Source organism: Lissotriton helveticus, chromosome 5_1, assembly GCF_964261635.1.
Source record: "Lissotriton helveticus chromosome 5_1, aLisHel1.1, whole genome shotgun sequence".
Lineage (NCBI taxonomy): Eukaryota > Metazoa > Chordata > Amphibia > Caudata > Salamandridae > Lissotriton > Lissotriton helveticus.
This window is the reverse complement of record NC_136065.1, coordinates 2,052,837,986-2,052,864,690: the sequence shown is the minus strand read 5'-3', so window position 1 is coordinate 2,052,864,690 and position 26,705 is coordinate 2,052,837,986. Positions and strand designations below refer to the sequence as shown.

The 26,705-nt window shown below is 47.8% G+C and overlaps 1 protein-coding gene across 2 annotated transcripts in view; it reads left to right on the top strand.

Annotated features, from left to right (window-relative positions):
* The window catches only part of LOC144756271 (uncharacterized), a 191,264-nt gene that overhangs the window by 110,555 nt on the left and 54,004 nt on the right, over window positions 1-26,705 (top strand). For both annotated transcript variants that reach the window (XM_078645927.1, XM_078645928.1), the window contains exon 2: window positions 1,397-2,484. In XM_078645927.1, coding sequence (XP_078502053.1) covers window positions 1,411-2,484 — 1,074 coding nt within the window. In that variant the 5' untranslated portion in view covers window positions 1,397-1,410. The remainder of the gene's footprint in view (window positions 1-1,396; window positions 2,485-26,705) is intronic.

The window sequence follows — 26,705 nt, the reverse complement described above, 5'->3', positions numbered from 1 at the left end:
GGCCACCACTTTCCAAATCATGGAGACACTCGAAAGTACAGTTTGGTGAAGGCAATAATAGAAGCACCATGGCTGGATAATGCATAGTTATTTCAGAGAATGTGATGTTCAATGTTTTGTGTTGGTTCATGTGGCATGGAAGCAGCAAATTGAATAGGATAGAGCCATCTTCAAGGTGTCAAAATCTATCGCGGAAGGTTGATAGAGTGGCAGAGCAGGTAGAAGGATGCAGCTTATTTCCATGCAGTACATGAATTGACTGTAGAGTGGCAAATAGTTAAGAGATTAGGTTTATTGGTAGTTATGGATTGTACAAGGACAGTGTTGAAAGTTGACCCTGAAGTAGACTTTGGAATGAGGGCCGTGAAGCAGTGGATTAGAGAAGACATTTAGGTGCCATCACTGGAATAGTCTGCAGAACAATTATGGCAATTGCTTTCCATACGTGGGTAATGAGACCCAATAGACCATGAACAATCGGGTTACTCCAGTCGTGGTTCCCATTTGAGTTTGGAACTAGTTGGTAATGGGCAGTTTTGGTCCATTTGTGGTTTTGGAGGTGGGCAATGCAAGCAAGTGATCCACTACTTTTCGAATTGACTCAAAGCATTTTGTGGACTACATCCGGGGGTAGTGGAGTTCATTAAGTATGAGTTTGGTAGAGAAGTGCTTCGTAATATTTTGGAACAGACAATGGGTTACAACTTGACATCAATGGAAATGGAGGGATTTTTGAGAGGTGCTGTGGTGAAGCATATTAAGACATCCCTGTACTGCTGAGATGCAACTAACTTGTTGAGTGATTTAATAGGCTTAAAGATATTCTGTGACTGACCTTCATAATGCTATAAGTATTGTATGCAAACTATTCTCCCTCTTGTGTTCTTGTTATGCTATTCTGATCCATTAATAGTACAATTATACCCTGCCAGTGCCCCGTTAATGAAATGTCTGTACTCTCATAATACCCCTTGCTCCAGTGAGACCCTGTGTACTCATTTTGTCCTTCATGTTCTCTACCAAAGTTTGTGCACTATTTTAAGCCCTTCCATTGCTTTCGTTACGTCTCTCCTGTGGTCTAGTTATCCGACTTTATGCTCTTGTTAGACACTTCTGTGGTCTTGTTATCCTCCCTTGTGCTTTTGTTATGCTCTCTCCTTTGCTCTTGTTCTTCCCAGTGTTTTGTTGATCAAGTCTGGTTTTTCATTGTTCTCCATTCTTCTGTCCTGCCTCTTTGTTCTCTTTTTGCCCTCTTTTGTCCTTTGCTAATGCCACTGTGCTTTCATTGTCCCACTCATGTTTTTATGATCCTCACAATACTCTTCTTCCTTATTTACTTGTTAACATGCTAATATTTTTTGTCGTTCACCTAATCTTTTTGTTTTTTTCTTTACAGTCCAGCCCCCAACAATGGAGTCCAGAGGAGAAGCTATGAACGATGTTTGCCGTATATGCGCTGCTAGACTTCAGGGCAACCAGAGGCGCTGGATCTTTGGCCATGGCGGGAGAGCCAGCTTGCAAGTGGTGCTTTCACATATATTGGGCCAAACGGTGACCCGGGATGGCCGGGGTGAGTTCCTATGCAGCAAGTGCATCCATGTGCTAGAGCGAATTTACCGCTTCGACACGGTCATCTCACGAGTGGAAGCCCTTTCCTTAGAGAGACTGCAGAGACTTCTGACCGAGAAGGACAAGCTGAGCCAAGCTGTGCGCCACTATTATTGCCGCCACCATGAACTGCCAGGCAGGCCAGCCTACCAAGGGCAAGATATCACTGTGGATATTGTTGGGCTGCCGCACGTTCAGTACAATATGTTACTCAATGAGGATATGGCCCTCTCAGAGTATGAGAGCTGGTCTGAACGCAACAGCAGCTGCTGCCAAGAGGGTGGCTGCCGGAGCAAGACCTGCTATAGCTGTAGTGCCTTCCGTGTGCCCGACTCAGAGTATGAGTCTGTCTGCCATGTGCCACGACAACTGCGCCGGCTCCGCCCTGATACCCTATTTCAGCTGTCCCGGGACAAGTCGCGCAGCATGCCAATGGATCTCCAGCGACCATCTCGTACTTCCTCCATGGGTGGGGGTGGCAGTAGCTATGGAGGCTCTGTCCGCTCGTTAAGAGCTGGCAGCTTGGGTGGTACCATGTCTGTATCCAATATGTCACTGGACACTGCCTTAGATTTGGAGGGAGACCCTTTTGAGGAGCCTCGCTCACCCCACTCGCCGCGAGGGTTGATGGAGGCAGCTGAGACGATCCGTGGCATTGAGTACCATCCAGTCACTTCACCACCTCACTCCAAGATTCCAGTGAGGGTGAGCCGTGGCTCGGTGGGGAGCACGCCCACCTCGCCAAACCCTAAGGTGGAGTATGATGGCACTGGAGGTCAGGCAAATGGAACATACGTGGAAAGTCCCCATCGCGTGGAGCTCTGTCCTGACTTGCTTCAGGAGCTGTCTGACGAGTACCTGAGTCTGCGGCCACAGGTGAGAGCAAGGGAACAGCCACCACCATGCTTGTGTGTCACTGCTTTCTTTAAACTTCATTTTATACCTTTATTGGTCTGCTTGTGTTCCATGTTTCTTTGTTTTCTCCACGTTCTTTGCCCCCTCTTTTCTTAGTTTTGCCCCTTTTTTGGATTTTATTTCATCACTTTGTAAATGACACTAGACTAGTAACTTTACATTGACGTATTGTGATTACACAAAGGATTTGTTTGTTTTGATTGGATGAGTGCATAATAACTCAACAGTGAACAATAAAAAGACTGCATTACCATAATAGGAAATTGCAAATTAAGAGAATTAATCTGGTAAAAACATGTACCTGCAAAATTTTAAGAAGTTGGGCTCCCTAGCTTTGGCACTCTCACACTTAAATCTCAAAAACGTTCTCACTCACCACAAACCTCATGTTTTAGTTCTTGTCTAAGACTGAGCATGCAATGTCTCTTGCAAGAAATGTTATCTTACAGGGGGCTCAGAGGCCATTGGTTGGTTTCATTGTCACTCTAATTTGCTTGTTTAGCATTGGTTAGCTTCCATAGGCTTCCTTCCGCTTTGTGTGTTTGCCCCTAAAGGATAGACACATTACTTTGGTCCTCCACTGCGCATTTTGTCAGGCACTATTTTTTTTGTTTTAAGCACTCTACTAGAGAGCACGTTTTCCAGCCGTCTCCCTAGTCTACTACTACTTCCCCCTCCTTGTCGGACCCCTGTCCACCTCGCCTTCTGACCCTTACTTGTCCCTCTGCTTGCCATAGCCCCTCTCGATCAGTTTCTATTGCCCGTCTGCTTGCCCCAGACCACCCTTCGATATTGGTCTCCTTGCCCCAGACCACACTTCGATATTGGTCTGCTTGTCCCCTGCCCCTCCTACCTTCCCATGTCTGTGAGATCCCTCAACTGTGTCCTTGCCTGCCTCCCTCCCTAATTGCCTCCCTCTTTATCCTTTAATTGCCTCCCCCTCTCCTTGCTGTCTCAGGGGTAGCAGCCCAAAAAACAAGCATTTACAATGCAATAGGTCTCGGGTTAGTTAAGTTTGAGCTATTGGCATTGCTAAATAGTGCAACACCAACTGCAACAAAAGTCTATAAATTGTACGCCAAAAAACTGTGTGTAGCAATGGTGGCATGCTGCGCTTTATATTAATATTTTTAAAAGTAAAGTGTGCCATACTGCTATTGCTACATGGTTAATTGTGGATGCGTTAACAATTGATGTGTGCACTGATGGCTGGTAGTGTGTGTGTGTGTGTCTGTAGAAATTGTGCACTGATGGCGGGTGGTGTGTGTGCCTGGTGGAAGTGTTCACTGCGAGCTGGTGGTGTGTGTGCCGGGTGGAAGCGTGCACTGATGGCTGGTGGTGTGTGTGCCTGATGAAAGCGTGCAGTGACGGCTGGTGGTGTGTGTCTGATGAATGCGTGCACTGACAGCTGGTGGTGTGTGTGTGCTTGGTGAAAGCGTGCACTGATGGCTGGTGGTGTATGTGCCCGGTGAAAGCGTGCATTGATGACTGATGGTCTGTGTTTGGTGAAAGTGTGCACTGATGGTGTGGCGTTGTGTGTGTGGTTGTGTGTGTGTGTTGTGTGTTGTGTGTTTGTGTGTGTGTGGTTGTGTGTGTCGTGTTTGTGGTTATGTGTGTGGTGGTGTGTATGTGTGTGTATGGTTGTGTGTGTGTGTGGTTGTGCGGCACCTCCTTGCCCTCACCTGGGTCCTGCAGCTCCCGCCAGTCTCTTCACCAGAGGGCAGTGGTCCTTTCAGCCCCCCCCACACACACACATGCACACCCATGTACGTGCACTTGTGAGGTTCTAGTGCACAGGTAATGGGTGTGTTCCTGTCCACCCCGCACCTCCCTGCCAGTCTATGACATGAGGCCAGCGGTCCTCTCAGCCTCCCACCACACACACACACACACACACACACCCAAGTGTGCATTGGCCCGTGAGGTGCTAGTGCACAGGTAATGGGTGTGTTCCTGTCCACCCTGCGCCTCCCTGCCAGTGTATGACATGGGGCCAGCGGTTCTCCCAGCCTCCCACCACACACACACACACACACAGACCCAAGTGCGTGCATGCGTGTGCATTGGCTCGTGAGGTGCTAGTGCACAGGTAATGGGTGTGTTCCTGCTCATCCCGGTTGTCACTGGCGCCGTGCGCGTGAGAAATGATTGCAATAGACTAGAGATTCCAGCTTCCAAGAAGCCTTCAGCTGTCATGACAAGAAGCGGCCATATTGGAAAATTAAATTGCTATATTTACGACAGGAATTGCAGAGAAAAAAATGGTTTATATACATAAATAATTAATTGTAATATTTAATTCACTTTTATTATTTCCTTTTTATAATTATGTAGATTTTTTAAATTTCAAAAGTATAAATATTCACGGAGTTTATAGAACAGTTAGCCCATTATTATACATGTTTAAATTATATCTGTATATGAAAAGGTCTGAATGAGCAAAACTTGTATTCTGCTTTCTCGTACATGGAGATTCCCCGCTTGTTCTAACAACGGCAGGCATTTCAGCGTCTAAAGAGCTGCGCGCAGCTTGCTCGCCCTTCTTTTATGTCTATGCTGTTGAAGTCCCTCGAATGAGTGAATCTGTGGATGCGGGCACCAGTGCACGCTGTAGGCTGCGGACATGCCTCCAAAGGGGAAAGGTGGTACCAAAAGCAGCAAAGGTACTGTGAATAAACAGTCATGTAATCCTCTGTTAACTACTGTATTTTAAGATTGAACAATAAATACATTTTGGTTAATTCACTTGCTCCGTTCACTAGTTGCGGGGGCGCGCGCGCAGCCGTGGACGGCGGCTGCGTGCGAGCACTGGCACGCGCTACCATCATGAGCTGAGGGCGAGAAGCTCTAGTTACAGGGCGAGGAGAGCGCGCACGTATGGCCGCGTGAGAGGCAGGGGCGGCACGCGACGCGACTGAGGCAAGCCTGGTGTGTTCGGTTGAGAGAGGGTGCCCCCCCCTTAGGCACTTGGTAACTTGTTGGGGGCCTGTAGACTGTGCACCTGCCCGTCCTTGTGCAGGAAGTCTGCCCAGTGCTGCGCGCGAAGACACGCCGAGACGAGGTAGGTGGGGGGGGGCTCTGTGTGCGCGTGTGCGTGTATGCGCGGCGGGGGGGGTTCTGTTTGTGTGAGTGTGTGTATGCGCGGCTGGGGGGGGTCTGTATGTGTGTTGTAATGAGGCAGGTTGATACCAATAAGGACTTTGGAGCCAGGCTGCGTTATACTGCTTATATTTATATATCTCCTAAAGAGCGCCGAGCCTCTACCCTTTGCCGGCTCTGCTCTGCCTCGTTCGCGCTCTTCGCGCCACTCGCACGCATCTGCGCGCGCAGCCAATGATGGCCGCCCACACGTCACGTCGCCGACGTGACGTGCATAAACTAGACCGTCTCTACATATCTCCCTTTTTTCCACACAAACATTCGTACCTTACAGTCCGTCGCTCAGATCATAGTCTCTGAACCTCGTGGGCTTCACCACCACTCTGCCACTCCGGGTCTGTCTTACTGGGGTGGTGTGGTTCTCTTCCTCGCCGTTCCTTCTGTTTCCTCTTGCCTCTCCTTGTCCATTTCTGTCACCGCCATTCTCATCAGCTCTTGTCTCCTGCTCGATGCCCCTCGCTTCCACTTGTCGTTGTTCTCCTCCTCTCAGGCCAAGTTCATTCTCCTGACGTTCCTGTTGCCCGAGCTCGTTCTCTTCTTCTTCTTCACCTACTCTTCCATACTCCCATGTTAGGATCTTATTGCATCTAGCCATGCGGTCCTGTGACCATATGTTACCGTCACTCAATCTGGCCGCTCTACCCTTAATTTCCTTCACCTGCATGGGCTTGCTGTATTTGCTCTCTCCCTTTCTTTGTAGTGTGGGCAACTTTACTCTCACCCATTCTCCTTCTTTCAGCTCTGTGTCACGCACATTCCTCCGCTCGTTGTAATGTCTTGTGTATACTGCCTGAGCTTTCTCTATGTTGGCACGCACCACTGCGGGGGACCATTCGCTTACTATCGTTTTTTCTTTCCATACCCGGTTGTCCTGGGTGAATGGTTCCCGGCCACGCAATAACTGAAAGGGGCTATAGCCAGTGCCTGTGGGAGTGATCCTGTATGCCCAGAACATGTGCCATATGTCCTTCTCCCAGTCTTTGTTGTCCGAGATGGCTGCTTGGATTGATCCCATCACCACCCTGTTGAAGCGTTCCACTTGGCCGTTTCCCGCCGGGTGGTAAATGGATGTGTGTTTCGCCAGGATGCCATTTCTTTGCATGAAGTTGTCCCATTTTTCCGATCTGAATTGGGGCCCATTGTCACTGAGGATGGACTTGGGTATGCCCTCCCTCACAAAGGTGTCTGCCAAGAATTTTACTATTGTTTCAGTGTCCATGGTTTCCTCTATCCTCCCTTCTGGCCATTTTGAAAATTTGTTGACCAGGACACACACGTACTTCTGGACTCCTTGTGTGTCTAGGATCGGGCCTAAGATATCAACTGACAGCTCTTCCCACGGATTCCTTGGTGTTTCAAATGTACCCAATGCTGGGCGCAGTGGTTTGAGTGTCTTGTCTGCGCCTTGGCACCTCGCACATTCCCTTACATGCCGTTCTGCTCTTATATCCATTCCTGGCCACCAATAGTCTTGTTTGGACCGCAGTTTGAGTTTTCCGATGCCCAGGTGCCCTTCATGTAGCATGTCCAGCAGTCTAGGGATGATGCTTGTCGGGGGAATAACCTTCTCACCTCTATACACGAATATTTCTTGATTGTCCAAGGATAGTTCTTCCCTTACTTCGAAGTATGGATTGAGTTCTCTCTGGATGTGTCTCTTGTCAGGCCATCCTTGGGTGATGTATACTTTCACCTCTTCCAATGTCTGGTCTTCCACATACGCCTGTGTCCATTCTTGGATGCTGATGACTCTTTCGTGATCCTCCATTAGTGCCACCCATTCTTCTGTACCGGCCTTGTCTTCCTCACCTGGTTCCATGGCTGCCGCTCGGCTCAAGTAGTCTGCGACCTTGTTTTTGCTGCCTGATATATGTTCCACATCGTACCTAAATTCAAGAAGTTTTAGTGTCATTTTCGATATGCGGGGCGTGGCATCTGCATGTCCGCTCGATGTTAGCACTCTCAGTAACGGTTTGTGGTCTGTCCGCAACTGGAACCTGGTGCCCCACAGGAATTGTCTGAATCGCGTGGTGGCCCACACCACCGCCAGCATCTCCTTCTCTATCACGCTGTACTTTTTTTCTGTTTCACTCAGTGTGCGTGATGCGAAGCTAATTGTTTCCAACTGTCCCTGCCCTCGATCTTGCATGAGAACAGCACCCAATCCTTTATCGCTGGCGTCGGTGGTCAGTACTGTTTTTCCTTGAGGGTCGAATCCTTGGAGAGGTATAGCTCTAGCTACTTCCATTTTGAAGATCTCAAATTCCCTTTGTGTGTCCTCTGACCAGCTGAATTCCGTGTTTTCTTTTGTAAGCTGTCTCATGTGATGAGTCTTTGAAGCAAAGTGCTGCACGAATTTCCCATAGTACTCTGCCATTCCCAGGAATGACCTGACCTCTTCCTTGTTGGCGGGGGATGGTGCTTCACAGATCGCCCTGACATTTTCTGCTTTAGGAGTTACTCCCTGCACTCCTATCTCATGCCCCAGGTAAGTTACCGAGTTCATCCCTATTCTGCACGTGGACCATTCAGCCGTGAGTCCTTTCCTTTCTAGTATCTTCAATACTTTTCCCAACTTCACATCATGGTCTGGTATGTCTCTTCCCATCACCAAGATGTCGTCCTGGAAGTATTGGACGTCAGTGATGTCCTTGAATAATTGGTCCATCATCTTCTGAAATACTGCCACTGCTGAGGCTAGACCAAATGGCATCCGGCGGAACTGATAGCAGCCAAACGGGGTGATGAAAGATGTTAGTTTCCGGCTGTCCGGGTGCAGAGCTATTTGATGGTACGCGGAGGTCAAGTCTATGGTGGAGTACCACTTAATCCCCCTGGTGCTGGCCAGCATCTCCTCTATCCTGGGCAAGGGGAACCTTTCCACCACAATGTTTTTATTCAGTTCTCTCAAGTCGACGCTCAGCCGGACCTTTCCGTTGGGTTTCTTAACCACTACTAAGGGCGCCAGCCACTCAGCGCACGTGATGGGTTCGATGATCCCCTTCTTTTCCAAATCTTGGAGTTCTTCCCTTACTGCTTCTCTTACCGCCAACGGGACATTTCTTGCTTTGTGGGCCACCGGGACAGCGTCCTCCTTCAAAATGATTTTGTGGGCGAACTTTTCCAGCTTCCCTACTGTGCCTCCAAACACTTTAGGGTATTCGCTCCTCCATTTGTCCAGACTCCGCACTGCTTCCTGGTCCGTCACCAGAATTTGCTCCTTGCCTCCCGGATCCAGCTTGATGCCCAGGTCGCCCTGATCCAGCCATCCTAAGATCGACGGGCCTCTCTCCGATACATAGAGCTTGCAATGTGCTGACCGGCCTCGAAATTCGAAGATCAGGGGTCTGAACCCCGCCATAGGAATGCGGTCTCCGTTGTACGTGACTGGGCGGATGTCTAGTTTCTCTAGCTCTGGGCCAAGACGTGGTGCGAATTTCTCCTCCCATACTGCTCTCTGGATGATGGTGAAGGGCGATCCTGTGTCTGCCACCACGTTGATCTTGACACCACCTATTGCCATTTCCAAAACTGGTTTCATTGTTCGTCTTCCTTCTCTGTCCAGGACCTTGCCATCCGTACTTAGTACCTGGTCTTCAATGTAGATCACCGTGACCTCTTCTGCCTCGGTATCGTCGTCTAGGTCTTCGTTGCTTTGACCCACACATCTCACCGTGCTCTTGGAGGCCTTCTTCCTGCAAACCTTCTCATAGTGGCCAATTATTCCGCAGTACATGCACTTGGCGCGGAATGCGGGGCACTTCCTGTCGTGCGCCTCGTACGACCAGCTCCCACACCTGTAGCATGGCTTCCTGTTGCTCCCTGCCTGTTTCCCCGACGTGCTTGCGTTGCTTTGCCACTTGTTGGGCCCTCTCTCCGTTGGTTTCCTGTTCTGATACTCCCTGCGAGGCCCTTCATCATCTACCTTGTTCACCATAGTGCTGGACGCCGTCTCTTTCCTCGTCACTTCAGCACATCGACGTGCTAATTCCGCTCTTTTTACGATGACTAACACCTCTTTTAGTGTGGTGTCTCCGCTGGCCCATAACTTGTCCTGCACGGTCGTGCACGTGGTGTGCATCACCACCTGGTCCTTGATGAACTCTTCTTCCCAGTTGGCGTACCTGCACGTAGCTGCCAACCGTTTCAGTGCTGCCACATACTCCTCCACCGTTTCTCCTTGCCGCTGCTTCCTCTGTTGGAAATTGAACCTATCCACCGACACACACACTGCCGGTCTGAAATGTTCATTAAGGTCGTCGAGTGCATGTGCGTACACATCGTCGTCTGTGGCTGTTCTCTGTTTCGGGACTAAGCTCTTGTAAATACGGAGACCTTCCGGGCCTAAGTTCAGTAGCAAGATGCGTTTCTTTCTCTGGGGTTTGAACACTTCTTCGTTCTCGTCTTCCAGGACCCCTATGAAATTGTCTATGTATTCTCTCCAGTCCTCCCACTTCATGAGGGGTTCTCCTGGGCGAGGTAAGAACTGTACCGGCGCTGTCGCGTAACCTGTTTGCGCGCTCATCTTCTCTCTCTTTACCGTGGGTAGCGCTCCTCCTCGGCTTCGGGGACTCCCTGGCGCGTCGTCCTGTTCTTCTTCACTTGCATGGGCTCGGGGACTATCTGTGTCTGCCCCCTCAGTTCCCTGTGAGTTCTCCAGCGCGTGTTCTCTGGTCCTGCGGGTTGCTGTGTGGATCGGTGCCCTTTATTCTGGCTCCTGGGGTCTGTCCCCCCTTTTTTCACTCCTCTGCGCTACCCCCTCGGGTGTTTCTGGCTCTGCCATGCTCTTTAGGGTACCTGTTGTCCTGCACAAGGGTGTTCCTGCTCTTCCGTCCCTTGTAAAAAAAAAAGAAGTAAAGTCCACATTTGTAAAGCGCACAATCACCCGTTAGGGTCTCTAGGCGCTGGGGGCCGTCGGGAAGATTAAGCGAGCTATTGCCCAGAGTCACATGGTGCTGGGCTAATCTGCCGCCGGAGCCGGGGATCGAACCGTGGTCCCCAGATTCCAGCGTCAGTCGCCCTGGCCGCGGCGCCACACCTCCTCCCTATGTGGTGGTCCTGGTGCCTCTGGTGCTCTGCTTGCTGTCCTGAGGTCGGTTTGGTGGTCCTGCCTTGCTGGGGGGTCTTCATCCCACCCTCGTCGCAATTGTAATGAGGCAGGTTGATACCAATAAGGACTCTGGAGCCAGGCTGCTTATATTTATATATCTCCTAAAGAGCGCCGAGCCTCTACCCTTTGCCGGCTCTGCTCTGCCTCGTTCGCCCTCTTCGCGCCACTCGCACGCATCTGCGCGCGCAGCTAATGATGGCCGCCCACACGTCACGTCGCCGACGTGACGTGCATAAATTAGACCGTCTCTACATGTGTGTATGCGTGCGTGTGAGTCTGCTTCTCAGGAGCCATGGGAGACAGGAAGCGAGCGCGACCTGATCCCAGTTCCAAGGTTGCGCGTGCACCTCGCTTGTCTCCTGTCTCCCTTGACTCCGTAAAAGCGAGAATGATTGCAATAGAGTCTCGGAACGACAGATTGCTTCGCAATCTGTTCGCAGTTCCGAGACCTAAAAAATGATTTCAGTTTTTTTTTTTTTTTGTTATTTTAACAGTGGGTTGATACCCGAAACTGTTAAACTAGAGTATATAGTTGAATAGAAATGGTAATTTATGAATAATATGTAAAGATCATTTCACAGTAGAATAATGCTTAATCATTAGACTTTTATCCCTGATCCCATTGTGTTCCGGAGATGAGGTCACCGGCACGATAGAAAGGCAGAGATGCCAACTGTGCCATCTCTTGAACAGATTTAAAACCCAACCTACAGAAAGTATTTCACATGTAATAATGTGGCAAAGAATCCTTCAGATATTTTGAGAAATGGCAGAGGTTGTATAATACCTATCTGATGCTTCTAAGCCAAGTGTCTGCCCCCCCCCCGCCCCCCCACCCCCGCCTCCTTCCCGATGCTGCACACCCAGCCAGGGAAGGCATTTAATATAATTCGCAAATCTAATTTGATATTTACAAATTTTAACTTACCACGCCCAGTAAAAAACAAAAAAAACGACTGTCATCATATCATTCCAGGCTATTCATGTGTACACTAAATGGCATGAAAAACTTTCAAAAAGTGGTTGGAGAATTAATGAATAAATGGATTGTCCTTAAGGTTGGTTGAAAGAAAACGTACGATGAAAGGTCGCAGCGAGGGAAATTATGCACTTTCATGGCAAATGTATTTAAAGTTAAAAGCCATAATAAAATCACAAAAAACAAAGTTAAAAAACAAAAACAATCCCCCAAAGGGCTATCCTTTCAGTTGAACACAAAGAGGACGCTCGTGGTGAAATGCCAGTCCATAAATTAATTGTTGAATGAGGACAGTTACCATGTACTGGCCTAAAAGGAACTCCGAAATCAGTGCAAATGTAATAAGGGGACAGAACCCTGGTTTGGGGCAGAAAAAAATGTTTGGAAGAAAGGGAAGGCGTGATGTCATTAATCTGACCTGTAAATTCAATCAAACAATTTTAAAAAAGTGTAAAAAGAAACCCAATCTTTTATAGAATGTCACACAATTGAATTTCGTACACAGTTTGTGACAAAGACTACTTTTGTGATGATGCGTGTTAAATAATGGACTTAAAACTAAACGTAGTAAGCAGATGACAAATGAAATGCGTAAATTTTGGGTAAAATAAAGAATCTGTTTTGGGGTATGCTTTTATCTGGCTTTCTGTTGACAAGCTCTGAATGCCTACGAACTTGCTTTGCAGCGCTTTGAAATAAGTTACATTTACAGGTGTTATGATGGACAATTAGCCAGTAGTTGTCCTTTTAGGCACAGTAATGGTTTACTTTGAACACATATTATAAAAGCAACAGAGAAAGGCTAATCGGTGAATGTGAAAGAAAAAAAGATAAAGCAAACGCTAATCCAATTTGCCACCAGAGGGCACTATAAACTTAAAAACCCTGAGTTACCCCACGGCACAGCAACATTTTGCGAACCTCGAACAGCAAAAGACAGCATTGGCAAAGCCAATTGGTCTGGTAACGGCTTAAGCCTTTTGGTTTTGCCAATGCTTTTTTGGTGGTGTCATAGTTTTTGCAAAGCTTTGTAATTGGAGAAGCTGCTGGGCCCTTTTCAATCTAAAAGACAACCCACTAAAAACAACAAGCATTTGCAATGCAATAGGTCTCGCATTAGAAAAGTGGGAGCTATTGGTTTTGTAAATGACAATTTTTTAAAATATGTGTTGGCTTTGAAAATATATACATTAATAGCATTGTTATTCACAAAGCCAATAGCTTACACTTTCCTAATGCGAGTCCTATTGGCTATGGCAATGCTTGTTGGAAGCAAGCAAGGCTGAGTGATGCTGAGTGATGATGTGGTTGGGCTGAGTGATGCTGAGTGATGATGTGGTTGGGCTGAGTGATGATGTGGTTGGGCTGAGTGATGATGTGGTTGGGTTGAGTGATGATGTGGTTGGGTTGAGTGATGATGTGGTTGGGCTGAGTGATGATGTGGTTGGGCTGAGTGATGATGTGGTTGGGCTGAGTGATGATGTGGTGGTGTCCCGGAGTGATGTGGTGGTTTCCCGGAGTGATGTGGTGGTTTCCCGGAGTGATGTGGTGGTTTCCCGGAGTGATGTGGTGGTTTCCCGGAGTGATGTGGTGGTTTCCCGGAGTGATGTGGTGGTTTCCCGGAGTGATGTGGTGGTTTCCCGGAGTGATGTGGTGGTGTCCCGGAGTGATGTGGTGGTGTCCCGGAGTGATGTGGTGGTGTCCTAGAGTGATGTGGTGGTGTCCTAGAGTGATGTGGTGGTGTCCTAGAGTGATGTGGTGGTGTCCTAGAGTGATGTGGTGGTGTCCTAGAGTGATGTGGTGGTGTCCCTGAGTGATGTGGTTGTGTTGTGTGACGTGCAGCGTGCAGCAGTGTGTGGCGTGCAGCGGCGTGTGGCGTGCGGCAGTGTGTGGCGTGCGGCAGTGTGTGGCGTGCGGCAGTGTGTGGCGTGCGGCAGTGTGTGGCGCGCGGCAGTGTGTGGCGTGCGGCAGTGTGTGGCATGCAGCAGTGGGTTCGGCAGATGCCTGAAAACATTACTGTTAGAAAGGCAGTCCCTGGGGAGGCAGAAGATGTCTGACTAACCACCCCGAGACCCACCTCGCCGTATGGAGCTGGCCGAGCACCGTCGAGAGGCCTCCTGGGTGAGGCTCCTCTCCTAGAATCGTAACAGCAGAGCAATCGCACCACTACAAAGGGATACCACACCAGGGGATGACTTCTTAGAATCTTTATCAGTAATAACGATTGGTTCTCTAGGCAATATGTACAAGCGGATCGAGGGATCCGTAAAGTCTTGGTAGCTGAGGGTAAGGGGTAGCGGGACAGTTTTAGGACCAGCAAGGTCGGGCCGCGGCAGCGCCAGCAGGCTTCAGAGGTAGTTCCAGCGAGGTTGGGCCGCGGCAGCGCCAGCAGGACTCCAAGGTGGTTTCACCAAGGTTGGGCCACGGCAGCGCCAGCAGGACTCCAAGATGGTTTGAGCGAGGTTGGGCCGCGGCAGCGCCAGCAGGACTCCAAGATGGTTTCAGCGAGGTTGGGCCGCGGCAGTGCCAGCAGGACTCCAAGGTGATTTCAGCGAGGTTGGGCCGCGGCAGCGCCAGCAGGACTCCAAGGTGGTTTCGGGGTTCACAGCAACGAGTTCTTCTCAGGGTCAGCCGTGACAGGGTCAGCAGGGCTTTCGACTCCAGGATACAACTGCCCACCCATTCCATAGCTGCCCCAGATATAAGTCTGGAGTCCTTTGATGTCCGGACCCTCGCGCCTGGCGGTCAGAGGGGCCGGGATGAGAGTGTCCAGACACCCAGCAGGGGGGTGGAGCCCGCGCCCAGGGAGGCCGGAGGGCGATCGAAACCAGGCGTCCGGGGATGGTTGGAGGGCCATCGAAACTCCCCTCCTCCTTGAACCGTCAAGTGGCCGTTTTACCCCCTGGTCGGATCTTGGTGCCTCGATGTCGGGGCTTGGCTGGGGTTGCGGCCGAGGACGGTCGAGGCCACGTGGTCAGGACGTGGAGGGTCCAAGATGGAGTCGGGCCTGAGATGGCGGCCCGGGTAGTGCCTGGGCCAGCAGAGTGGGGCGAACAGGGGTCGCCGTGTTCTCGAGGGGGAGAGCCGGGGGTCGCCAGGCGTGGTGGCTCTCGTGGAGGGATGGAGAGGTAGCTTCGTCGGGGAGGACAGGGGTCGCTGCTGTCCCGGGCCCGCCATGCGGGGAGGCGCGGGACCGCGCCACGCGGCCGGGTCCAACAATTGCTTTTTCCCTAAACTGGTTGAACACCTCACTGCTGCCACTGCTAGCACTGGGATGCCTCTGGGTAGCCATGCGCTATACAAATGTCTATCAATAAAAAAAAGTGGCCCACAATATTAAATGGGGACAGTTTTAAACTTGTAAAGACATGACCCATAGGTGTTTTAGCACCTACGGCACTGCATGCATTTGTGCTTACTGCTGGCAATGTTTGTGGTAATATGAGAAAAATAAACTGTAATAACTGGCCTACCAGACAATAAAACAGGCCCACTCACTGATATGTCGGACCAGCCCTTCTGGCACTGTCAAACTGCCCTACATTCCAATCCGACCCTGGGCCAAACAGGGCAACCATAACACCCCTGCTCACACCCTCTGATCCTGCCCAGACATGAATAGTAAACAGAACGCCAAATCCGAATTTACTCCCTGACATTCGGAGATTAAAACGATTTGGGGACTTTTCCAATGCACAGGCGATTATGGTTCCTAAGAGGCCACCTGGTAGTGAAAAAAAAGACTCGGACGAAAATTACCCCCACGCTACTCCGTAGAGAACAGGATTAACGAGTAAGGGTTATTCCTACGGAATCCATTGGCCCGGGGGATTCGACGGCACAACAGGGGGCGGGAACGCACTGCGTGGGAAAAAGCAGGATTAAGAAACTGTTCGCTGTAAGGATAGGTTGCATTTTTTTTGGTTTATTTGAAATAATATAGACAGTACAACTATCCCCGAGAGGTCTGCAATCAAGGTTTCTTTGACATTGAGGAATCCAACGATGATTTGTAGCTGCTGAAACTGCCGTGACCCCGTTTGAAAAATAGTACTAGGGACTATTTCGCCACTGCGTTTTGCAAGGGTAACGTAAAACTCAACCAGCATCGTTGATAAGCCGTGTGTATGGAAAAAATAATAGGAATATACACATGAAACGACGCCCGAGGAGACCTAAATACACGAAAACATATTGTAATACTATATTAATATATTATCTATATTAGCAGAACGTTAAAATATGACATTTTCACGACTCTGCACACGAGAAAATGTATTCTTTTATTTTATTACTATTTTTTTTTTTTTGCAATTTACCAAGATTGCTCCTAGAGCTCCTAGAAAGAGTTGCAGCTTTTCATGAAAATTCACAACTGTAAGTGTTCACGTGTAAAAATGTTTCACAATAGTGCATTTGTCCCAGGAAACATTTTTACTTTTTGTCCACAGAGAAAATATTTTCCAACCGTATCCAGATTAAGAATAGTTCATGGACATGTCTATTTTTCCACCTGGGGTCTGATGCTAAACATTATTGCTTCAAGTGCAGTGCTTTGCACTACACAGCAAGCAATGTTATATATTGTCCTGTAAGTAATTCTCAAATCACCCACTACGCAAATACAAATTTCACAATGAGGCGCAATCCTTCAGAGTCATTAATATTAATATAATGAGAATCTGCGGGGCACCTTGTAACGAGCACTAATAAATGTTGGGTCTGAGCCTTGCAGAGGACAGCCAGGCCTCTGCTCCCCCCCCTACCCGCCGCCCTTTAAACATTTGCATCGTGCTGGCGTTGTTACCCTGGGCCCTGACACTTTAAAGGAAAGGGCAAACAGTCGTGCTATTGGCTATATTGGCAGTCACATGCTCGTAACAGCGGAGCATTGAAGGTCCAAGGATTCCAGAACTATATCTGTTTTCACAAAGGTTTTTATGAAGATGGAGGAAACATACTCAAAAACTCTGGACCTTTTAGAGTTTTGGAAAAAGAACAGTTTTTTAGAAAGGAGAGTATGTTTTCCAAGTTTTCGTACGTGATGTTTTTTTTAGGTTAAATCCTATAATCATTGATTCAGATTTCCACTCAAGAAAATATGGTCGATCTAATTTTAGAAAAGTATAGAATTTTATTAGTGCAGAATTGAACGTAAACAACCGACACGTGTTTCGCCCTCTATGGCGAATTGCGCCAGGGCTTTCTCAAGGCTAAATTCAGTTTCCTAATAACATTCTGTTGGGTTCTCAAGTATACATCATAGTGGGTATATCCTAAAACAGAGTCTTTAAATATTTCAACCTTAAATAATTGTGTCAATAGGTTCAATCTTCACATGTAAATCAATATTCTCATTCCAGCTCAATGTGCTTGTTGCGTAGGGATTTCCCAAGGCATCACCATGCCCGTTACTGAATACCCTGAGAAGTATCCTGTTCCTTACTTTAGCGTCGAGTTGATATATTTAAAGAATATTATATTATATTTAAAGAATCTGTTTTATGATATACCCACTATGATGTATACTTGAGAACCCAACAGAATGTTATTAGGAAACTGAATTTAGCCTTGAGAAAGCCTTGGCGCAATTCGCCATAGAGGGCGAAACACGTGACGGCTGTTTACGTTCAATTCTGCACTAATAAAATTCTTTACTTTTCTAAAATTGGATCGACCATATTTTCTTGAGTGGAAATCTGAATCAATGATTATAGGATTTAACCTAAAAAAAAAAAACATCACGTATGAAAAACTTGGAAAACATACTCTCCTTTCTAAAAAAAAAACTTGGCAGTCACATGCATTTGTGGATTCTATAGTAAGTCTCTAGAGAGAGGGACAGCTGTTGCCAATTCCTGGCCTTGCAACCACCACGGGTTTGCAATGTAGGGACTGCTATCCGCAAATCGAGTTGGTCATGAAAGCACACCCCTTCCAACGATGCGAGTCTTGAACCATGAACAATGGGGTTCCATCCGGCCACACCTTACAACTGTGCAGTGCAGTGAAGTGCCTGAAAAGCAGAAAGCAAGGGCTATACAAACCAAAAATGTCTCTCTACACGAAGGAAAGTCCCCATGCAGTTGCTATCACGTACCGAAAGATGGTATAGATAAAGCTAAAAATACACTGTGAAATGGACTATGAGACTTGTGGAGAAGGCGCGTGGGCGCACTCGAAGGCCAGGAAACGGGGCTGTGGCAGCAGGCTGTTCCTCTGAGACATTCATCACCATCAGAGAGATAAGTGCCAGCATTGACGCAGCGTGTGTAAGTGGCACGCGCGGCTCGTGAAAAAGAAAAAAAAAGCGCTGGCCGCCCCTCGCGCACACCGGCACTGGGTTGGCGAGCCGTTTAAAAGTAAAGCAAGAAGCGGCCTCCCTATTTAAGGAATAAAGCGCGGCTTGCAGCGGTGCAGCAATTACAGCAAGCATGCGCTGCCCGCACCTCGCACACACCGGGACTGGTGAACAGCAGTGGAAAAGTAGTCCCAACATGAATAGATAAGGAGCAGCAGCGGAACGAAACTGTAGTTGGTCGGTGCTGCTTCCTGCAAAACGGAAGCAGCACTGGAAGTGACGCATGAGATCACAAGCCAACGATAAGCACGGTAACAAAAGAAATTCCAAAGTAAACAAATGGCAAGTGGCAATAGAAACTACCGGCAATAGGCGGAGTTTCACACAACACTAGAGATCACATGATGCCTCTTAGAGGCAGCGCATGCGCTGCCTATGCGCGCCCTAAAAAGCATTTCCAATGTAATAGGTCTCGCGTTTGTAAAAGTTGAAGCTATTGGCGTTATAAATTATAATGTTATTTATTTTTTAGTTTAGAAAAAAGTTCACGCTATACTATATTATTAGAATTTGCTGGGGTGTTAAGGAGTTGGGGGGTGGAGGGAATGAAGCCAGGAAGAGGAGGAAGGAGGACAGACAGTGAGGGCAGGGGTGGAGCATTTGGACAGAAGAGAACTTCCTCAGGGAGTAGATGGACTAGACTACGAGATATAGGGTGAGGTCCGGACAGCAGTTGCGAGACCTCGAAGTACACTTTTAGCCTCACTGACCGGTTCGAGAAAGGGAGAGAAGGTAGTTGCGTGAGCCGCACCAAAGAAAAGAAAGGTGCAGCCGCCATCGTTAAAGATGGAGGCGGCGTGCCTCGCAACTTACAATTAGGTTGTGTGCCCCCAGGGCGGTGTAAGCGGGAGAGCTTGTCGTACCTGCACCACCAGCTAGGAGAAAGTCAATAATAAAATAGTGCTCACGGACTGTAAATAAAATATATTGAGCAGCAACACATGCTATAGGGGCAGTCCTCGTGGGAGATTACAAAAGGAGAAAAGGCGGTATCAAAGAAGGGACTACAAAGTCTATTCACGAGTCAAAAGCCACCATTTACAAAGGACAGTAAGGGAGACAATTGAAAAGATGGGTGGAAAATGGGTGGAGCTTCAAGTCCATACCTGAATACAGCATGTCTCGAAGAGAGCGCGTCAGCCCTGCCTAGGCAGGACCTAAAATATGTTTTTGGACACAGTAGTCCCTAGCACTTAAGGAAACTACTTTGCATGCAAATTTAATCTTTTTTGTGAAATATGCCTTCACTCATGTTCACGTTTGTTAATGGTTGAGGTGGACTGACCAATTGCCCCATGCTATATGATGTAGGGGGCCTAAGAAAAATGTGAATGACACAATAATCGACCATTGGATGGAGAGGACTGGCGGAAAGCCCCTATACGTATATTACATATTTAATTTAGAAAATGTAAAAGGTATCATTTAATGGCAGACTTAACAAGCATTGGCAAAGCCAATCAGCATTGCCAATGCTAGAGCTATTGGCTTTGTCAATTTTTTTTTTTACTTAGGTTGGATAATATGGCCTTTCATTGTATGGTATAGCCTGTCATTGTATAATATGTTATGGAACGGCCTTGCATTGTATGGCATGGTATGGTTCGATAAAGTACAGTGCACAAGTATCCGGTTAAGTGGCGCTCACAAACAAGCATGTGACCTCCATCAGAAATGGACAATGCACAAGTTGTGCAGCAAGTGAATTGTGGCAAACGAATCCGCACAGCATCAATAAGATTCATGAAAGTCACTTTGGAAGAAACAAAAGGAAAGTTAAAATTGAAGGTGATGTAAACTTGAACTTAAAAAAAAAATTGAAGTTGAGGAATTCTCCAACCTCTGCAGAAGCCTGTGATGCATTGTTGACCTCATTCACGTGTAGGTAAAGATTTTATGCAAATATCGGTCATGTATTTGCACAGTACATAGATTACACAGGTCACCTCGATGAGAATCTGCAAGATTCTCAAGAGTATAAATGGCATGCATAATGTTAAAATAGTCTTTGCATAACTTGGGCACTCCGTATGTGCTTCAGTGCAGGCTTTCTTCCTTCCGATGAATTTGTAGGCCCAGTGCTGATGTCACTAGCCACACCGCTTCCTACGATCTGTCATGGTGCAAACAGCGGCTAGATAGAAATGCTTTCAAATGCCCAAAGGACCTCATGGAATCAAAAGTAACAAAAAGACCAGCATTTGCTTGCATCAGCTATTGTCCAGTGCCACACACAGCCTCACACTCACGCACTTACACACCTTCTCTTCTGGACTTTCATGTAACACCATACTGAAATACTACAAGAGCCCTGATTGGCGAGGACAGGGTCGCTCAAAATAATGAAAGACTGGTTTCGTTAATCAGATTGCAAGACCGCTTTGTAAGGTTGGTTTCATAAAGGGTCTATCCAATACCTTCCATCCGTTCTCCACGAACCGTGATGCCAAGCAATCCCCGCAGAGCGCCAATACACAATAAATGTAAATTCCAAAATCACATTAGATTAACCATGGCTACACCAAACCTCAAATATCCAGGGGCAAATCACGCCTCAATAATGGTCAATGTGGTTTCAGAAAACCCCTTGAAGACTCACTGTACTATTTGGCACATTTTTGTTTGCAATTTTATATAGGGTGAACTCGACCTAAAGGTACTGGAATGGAACTCTGTACCTGAGCACCAGGTGAACATTCATTTTGAAGACGCACAGGGAGATTAAGTGATTTGCCCAGAATCTCAGGATGTTGAGCCAACGCCGAGACTCAAACCCAGTATTTTTAAAGTAGGCAGCTCTGACCGTCATGCCACACTGCTCGAGCCCTTTTGTTTGGTGGCTAGGCTTCCGATCAAATATGCCAATGGGGCTTTCAGATCTCCAAACACATGAGTCCGTCTGCTGCTCTAACCTAATGGCTTGAGAACGGTATGCCCACACATCCTGTACATCCTTTCCATGCACCCCTCTGGTTTAGGGCATGTACACCTCAAGCACCGCTCACGATGAATGCATTAGTTGGGCTGGTAGGGAGTCCTATAAGGTGCATCCTATAAGGTGCGTCGATGGAAGGATTTGCTTCTTTCTACACATCCACGGGTAAGCTACTCCTCAAGCGACATAGGGTCCCCATATAGACCTTCCGTAAACCCCACAGATCCGCTTTCCTTCATTTCGCTTCAAACCATCAGAGACCACCAGCAGGCGAAACGTCAGACTACAGGAACGAGGGTCCGGGTATTTTTATGGGTAAGAGAAAGACTGGCACCACTGAATCCTCACTACCACCCACTGGTAAAGGTTTCTGTGTCGCTCGCCCCTTTCTGTAATTGAAACACTACAGGAAAGGACTCAAATTAGTTTTTTTTTCTTTTTCTGGGAGATGAGGGGAATAAAACACTGCCTTAGCAACGTACTGGCACGTGTGCGCTTGGCACCCAGTCCCCAAGTATCCTATAATAATACCTATATTCTGGCTGGATTATTTTGAGGGGCAGATTTCTTTTCTTTCTAATATGAGCCACACATAATGCCCTACACCTTCGCCCCTTTCCAGCCTTCGTTCTCCAGGTTGCCCACCCACTTATGAGTTCTGTAGTCGCTTTCCTTGTTTATGCTCTGCATCTCCCTCTATTGTACTTTGCTGTTACCCTGTGGGCAGGCTACAACCACAGTCCATAAACAGGGAAGAGGTACCCACATGAATCCACGTATTGTCTTCATTTGCCTCCACCCCCACAATCCTAGGCACCTCCCAGCTTGTCATGGAGCATTAAAGCGACCTGAGGTTGCCTGAAGGGCAATTGGAAAAGCAGTCAAAACTATACTAAATGTCGATTCCCACCTGCTCTTTGAGTCAATTACGGTCTGTGCCCTAAAATCTTGTGCAGTGTATATGGACTGCTCCCTTTAATCAAACAAGTATACACTAATTCTTTACCAACCCACTAATGTGTACTGCTCCCCACTCCTGAGGCAGTTTACATGCCGTGGCCGTGCCCAGGAGCAGGTTTCCGCGCCTTCCTGCCTTTGTTGCACTCTGTTGTGTATACGAGATAAAGGCCCGCACGTAGCCAAGCCACTTCAAGCACGATCACATCAAACATTGTCCCGGGCTGCTTTGAAAGTAAAAGCGCGCATGGCTCACACGTCTTGCCTGCAGGATCAGAAACTCATTAACCAGCATTTGCAATGCAGTTGGTCTCGCATTCATGCGAGTTTGAGCTATTGGCATTGTAAAGGACAGCGCCTTTTATTTGTTTTGGGTTTTAAAACATAAATAGAAGGCATTGTCATTTACAATGCCAATAGCTTAAACTCTCGCAAATGCGAGACCTATTGCATTGCAATAAGGCGCCTTCTCGACCCGGTGTGACGTGAGTTGCATATGATCCGAGCTATAAACCGTAACAGAGCGCTCCAACACCTTTCATACTGTGATTGCACTGTCGCGGCTCAGGAGGAAGAGCGGGAGGGGGGCTTTTTCCTGCCCTCTCCGTGATTTGAGTGTGCAGTGTGGCATTGTGTAATGTCATTGCTATCTTTGGCCTAACTACACTCTAGCTGTAGTAGGGCCCTTGCTTCACCTCCTGGTGCAGGGCGGGCTGTACTTTATGGAACGTGTGGAGGGTGGGATGATCTCTGCTAAGCTCTGGCCTCGTACAGTGCCCCTGCTATTACTAATGAGCGAGAGGCGTTGAGGTGGTATTGGTGGTACTGGTGGTGGTGGTGGTACAGGTGGTACTGATGATGATGGTGGTGGTGGCGGTGGTACTGGTGGTGATCCTGGTAGTGGTGGTGATCCTGGTAGTGGTGGTGGTGGTACTGGTGGCGGTGGTACTAGTGGTAGTGGTGGTACTGGTGGTATTGGTGGTATTGGTGGTAGTGGTATTGGTGGTGGGAAGCACAACTATAGATGCTTCTTAATCTTAGTATTTCAACATATATATTATGCTGTTAATTACATGACTGGGTAAAACTATTGCCACCCCACCATCAGGCCTATGGGGACAGGTTATTCCTAGCCTGCCCAGAGTCTCAAGATGGCTGCCAGCACTTCCTGGTTGAAGTGTTGGGAGCCATTCAGATCTCACCAAGAGATCTGTCAGATCCATGGAGGATTTGCGATCCTAGATATCGGTAAATCTTTTTTCTTTAATAACTCCAAAGCCACTGAATGGAATTACACCAAATGACACAAAGAGCATTTTCTGGACCAAGATTTAGTTTTCTGCCAATTTTGGTGTAATTTCGTTCAGCGGTTCGAGCTGTAGCCATGTTCTAAATCCCTATGGGAAATTGCAAAGGGAAAACGCATTTTGGACCCCCCCTTTTTCTCTGCCCCATGCTTGTCGAATCACCCTGAAACTTTTAATCCAGCAGCTAAGATGAGTGGCAAACAACTTTAAAAAAAGTTTGTGAATATTCGTAAAATGGCACCAAAGTTACAGGCAAAAGAAAAAATGCTTTTCCTATGGTAAGAAGGTCCTAACTGTAACTTCCTACTGGTTATCGCCAGCAGGTATTATACATGCATGTGTATGCATATATATGTATGTGTGTGTGTGTATATATGTATATGTATATGTGTGTGTATATATATATATATATATATATATATGTATATATGTGTATATGTGTGTGTGTGTGTGTGTATGATAAAGCTTTAAGGAACCGAGACCGAACAGGTTTGAAGGCGGGGCAGGACTCTTGTTGAAGGTTTGACTACAGAGCTACCCCAACATGGCCACACGGTCCCTTGAGAAACTAAGATTCCACAAAATTTGGATGGAGACCTCCATGTGAATGACACATTATTTATCACACACATAAGGAACAGCTACTCTGCCCTTTTTTTCACTGACAGGACAGGGAACTCCCTCTTCTGTACCCCAGGGAGGCCCACCCGAGCCCTGAAGAAAGTCCAGGAACTTTGCGGCCGCATATGGACTGAAACATGTTTGCACTAGGGTCTTAGGACCATAACACTCCTACATCGACCCATTTTTACGTCGAGCGTAGAGCTGCGCATGCGTTGTCTAGCTCAGGACCTATTGTTTTTAGTTTCGTGGGAATCTGAGACCGCATTCGGCCACGCGCCTCTGCTGTCTCAGATTTGTCCGTGTGAGCGCGCTTCGCTCTTTTGTATCTGGCTGCCCGTCCCCTGGCTCAGATTCCCCGCAAACACACAGGCACGCACACAGACACACACACGCAGGCAGGCATACACACACACAGGCAGGCACGTGCACACACACAAACACACACACACGCACACCCCTCCCCACCACCACCACCACCGCCACCACCACCACCACCACCGCCACCGCCACCGCCACCGCCACCACCACCACCACTCACGCGTACACGCGCGCACACACAGATGCACACAGACACACATATCCCCCCTCCACTCACCGTGCTCTTACGTCGCGTCTCCTCGCTGCGCTCCTTTTCTCCGGCGCATCTCCACACGCGGGGCACTACTGTGGATTTTCACGCTACCGCGGGGCTCTCCCTCCATGATGGGAGCCCCGCATGAACGAGCAACACCGGCCTCTTCCGGCCGCGTCACAGGCCCCGCCCATGTCACGGGCAAGGATGCCTGACTTCCTGGGATCTGTGTTCCTGTTCCCTTTGTTCCCGCCCCCTCTTGCTGCCCCCTCCAGTTGGCCGTGTTCTCCATCGCCCCCTTCCCGTTCCCTTGGTTCCCGCTGTGCGCTTTAGTTGTGCACTCAGTGCTGCATCAACTCATTTGTTCTTAACATTTTTCAGTTCCAAAATATAGATTGCTGACTCGATATTTAAGTTTTTGGAAGAACTTAAAAAAAAAAAATATTTGAACACTGCTCAATGTTTGGGGGAACTGTGAACCGCTGCCTGGCTGCCGCCTTCATTCATCTTACAGCAGTAGTATTGGTAACGTCTCCTGGCCTGGTAGCTAGCCGGGGGTGCGGATTCTACCCTTTTCGCGTTTCACTGCAGCAGAATGAAGTTTTATAGCTGGACGTTTAGTGTTCAACTCTGAGGGAAGTCTGTGTGTTTAGTTCATAGATACACAAATATTGATGGTAGATGAATCGTAACTGGCTGGTCAGGCGGATGGTGGTGTATTAATCAGTAATTTATCAAGTAATTGCGGAGGGGGATGTGTTTGCCTGGATGCTGGCATCTGTTGTGATGTGGGGGGCGTTCTTGCAGCGTATTTAATTTCCTACTTTGCGTGCCGCCATTTAATACTCAAGTCTGTTTCCTTGGGGACGTGTGCCTAGCAAGATACGATGTAGGCGTGTTATCCTCTGGATGAATGCATGACTCTCACAAGCATGTTTTATACGCCTGCTTAGTTCGACAATGATTCGCGGATAAGCAATGGTTTGCTAATCCACTCAAGCTTTGCCACACACCTTTTAAACTCTTTTTGATGTCGTTTTTTTAAGGTTGCAAATACATAATACGAGTTAAGCAAAGGGGCAGGTGGTAGGAAGGCCATGAGGGTAGAGCAATGGGGAGGAGTGACTTGAGTAGTGCACTGAAAGTGGTCAGCGCCCTCGGAAATACGTTTTATGTTTAATTAGTATGCTTTTTATAGCCCATTGCCAACCCAGGGGGTGACTGCGCTAGTTATGAAAAACACAATAACCAGAACATTTCGTGTATGCTAGCCACAATTTTTCCAATCACCTTCCGCCACTATTGCATAATCTGCTTCCTGACATCTAGCAGAAACCAGCATTGTCTTGATGCGTGCCGAGTAAACATAAGACAGCTTGGTTCAAATCTCAATTAAGTTCGCACCAGGGCTTTAAGGGGGATGAAAAAACTAGAGGGTCTCTCAAAGTGGCATAGCCAATGTAATTAAGGGCGTGGCTTAAAAACACTTAATCTAAAAATCGGTGCTGAGAATAGTGTGCCGCCCGACTTGTATTTGCTGTTTCTGTCATTGCATCTAGATATATAATACAACAAGTAACATCATACCTACAACAAGTCAGATCTATTGGCTTTGTCTATGGTTGTTAGTTACATAAGATAAAAAGTAGCAACCATGGCTTGAATATAATATTGAAAAAGCTTCCACTTACAGCCCTGGTGACACCACGACAATGTTGCTGCCCCTGAGTTTCAAAAAGAGAAGGGAAATCCTGAGAGAAAATGACTCTCTTTAAAGGATTTCTCTTCCCTTACAACGCTCACCTGGCATGACGCCATGCCGTAACTTCTCCACTATTGAGAAGTGAGCAGTGTGAGCACGCACACATCAATGTGCCTGCTGTCACCGCAGTCTGGAAACAAATGGACCGCCTGTGACCGGGCACAAAACGGAGCCCGATAGAGACCCTTTTTCGAGGCCTCCTTTCAACCAACACATAAATAAAAAAAGTCATTTACAAGACCAATAGCTCAAACTTTCTTAATGCGAGACCTATTGCATTGCAAATGCTTGTTTAATAGTTTTAACAACCCTGACAGACCCAACAATAAAGGGAAACCGTGGTTCTGTCAGGGGTTTTTATCTTTATGGTCCCCCTGGTCTTCTACTAACTTCAAAGAGCCCCCAACACTGTGGGTG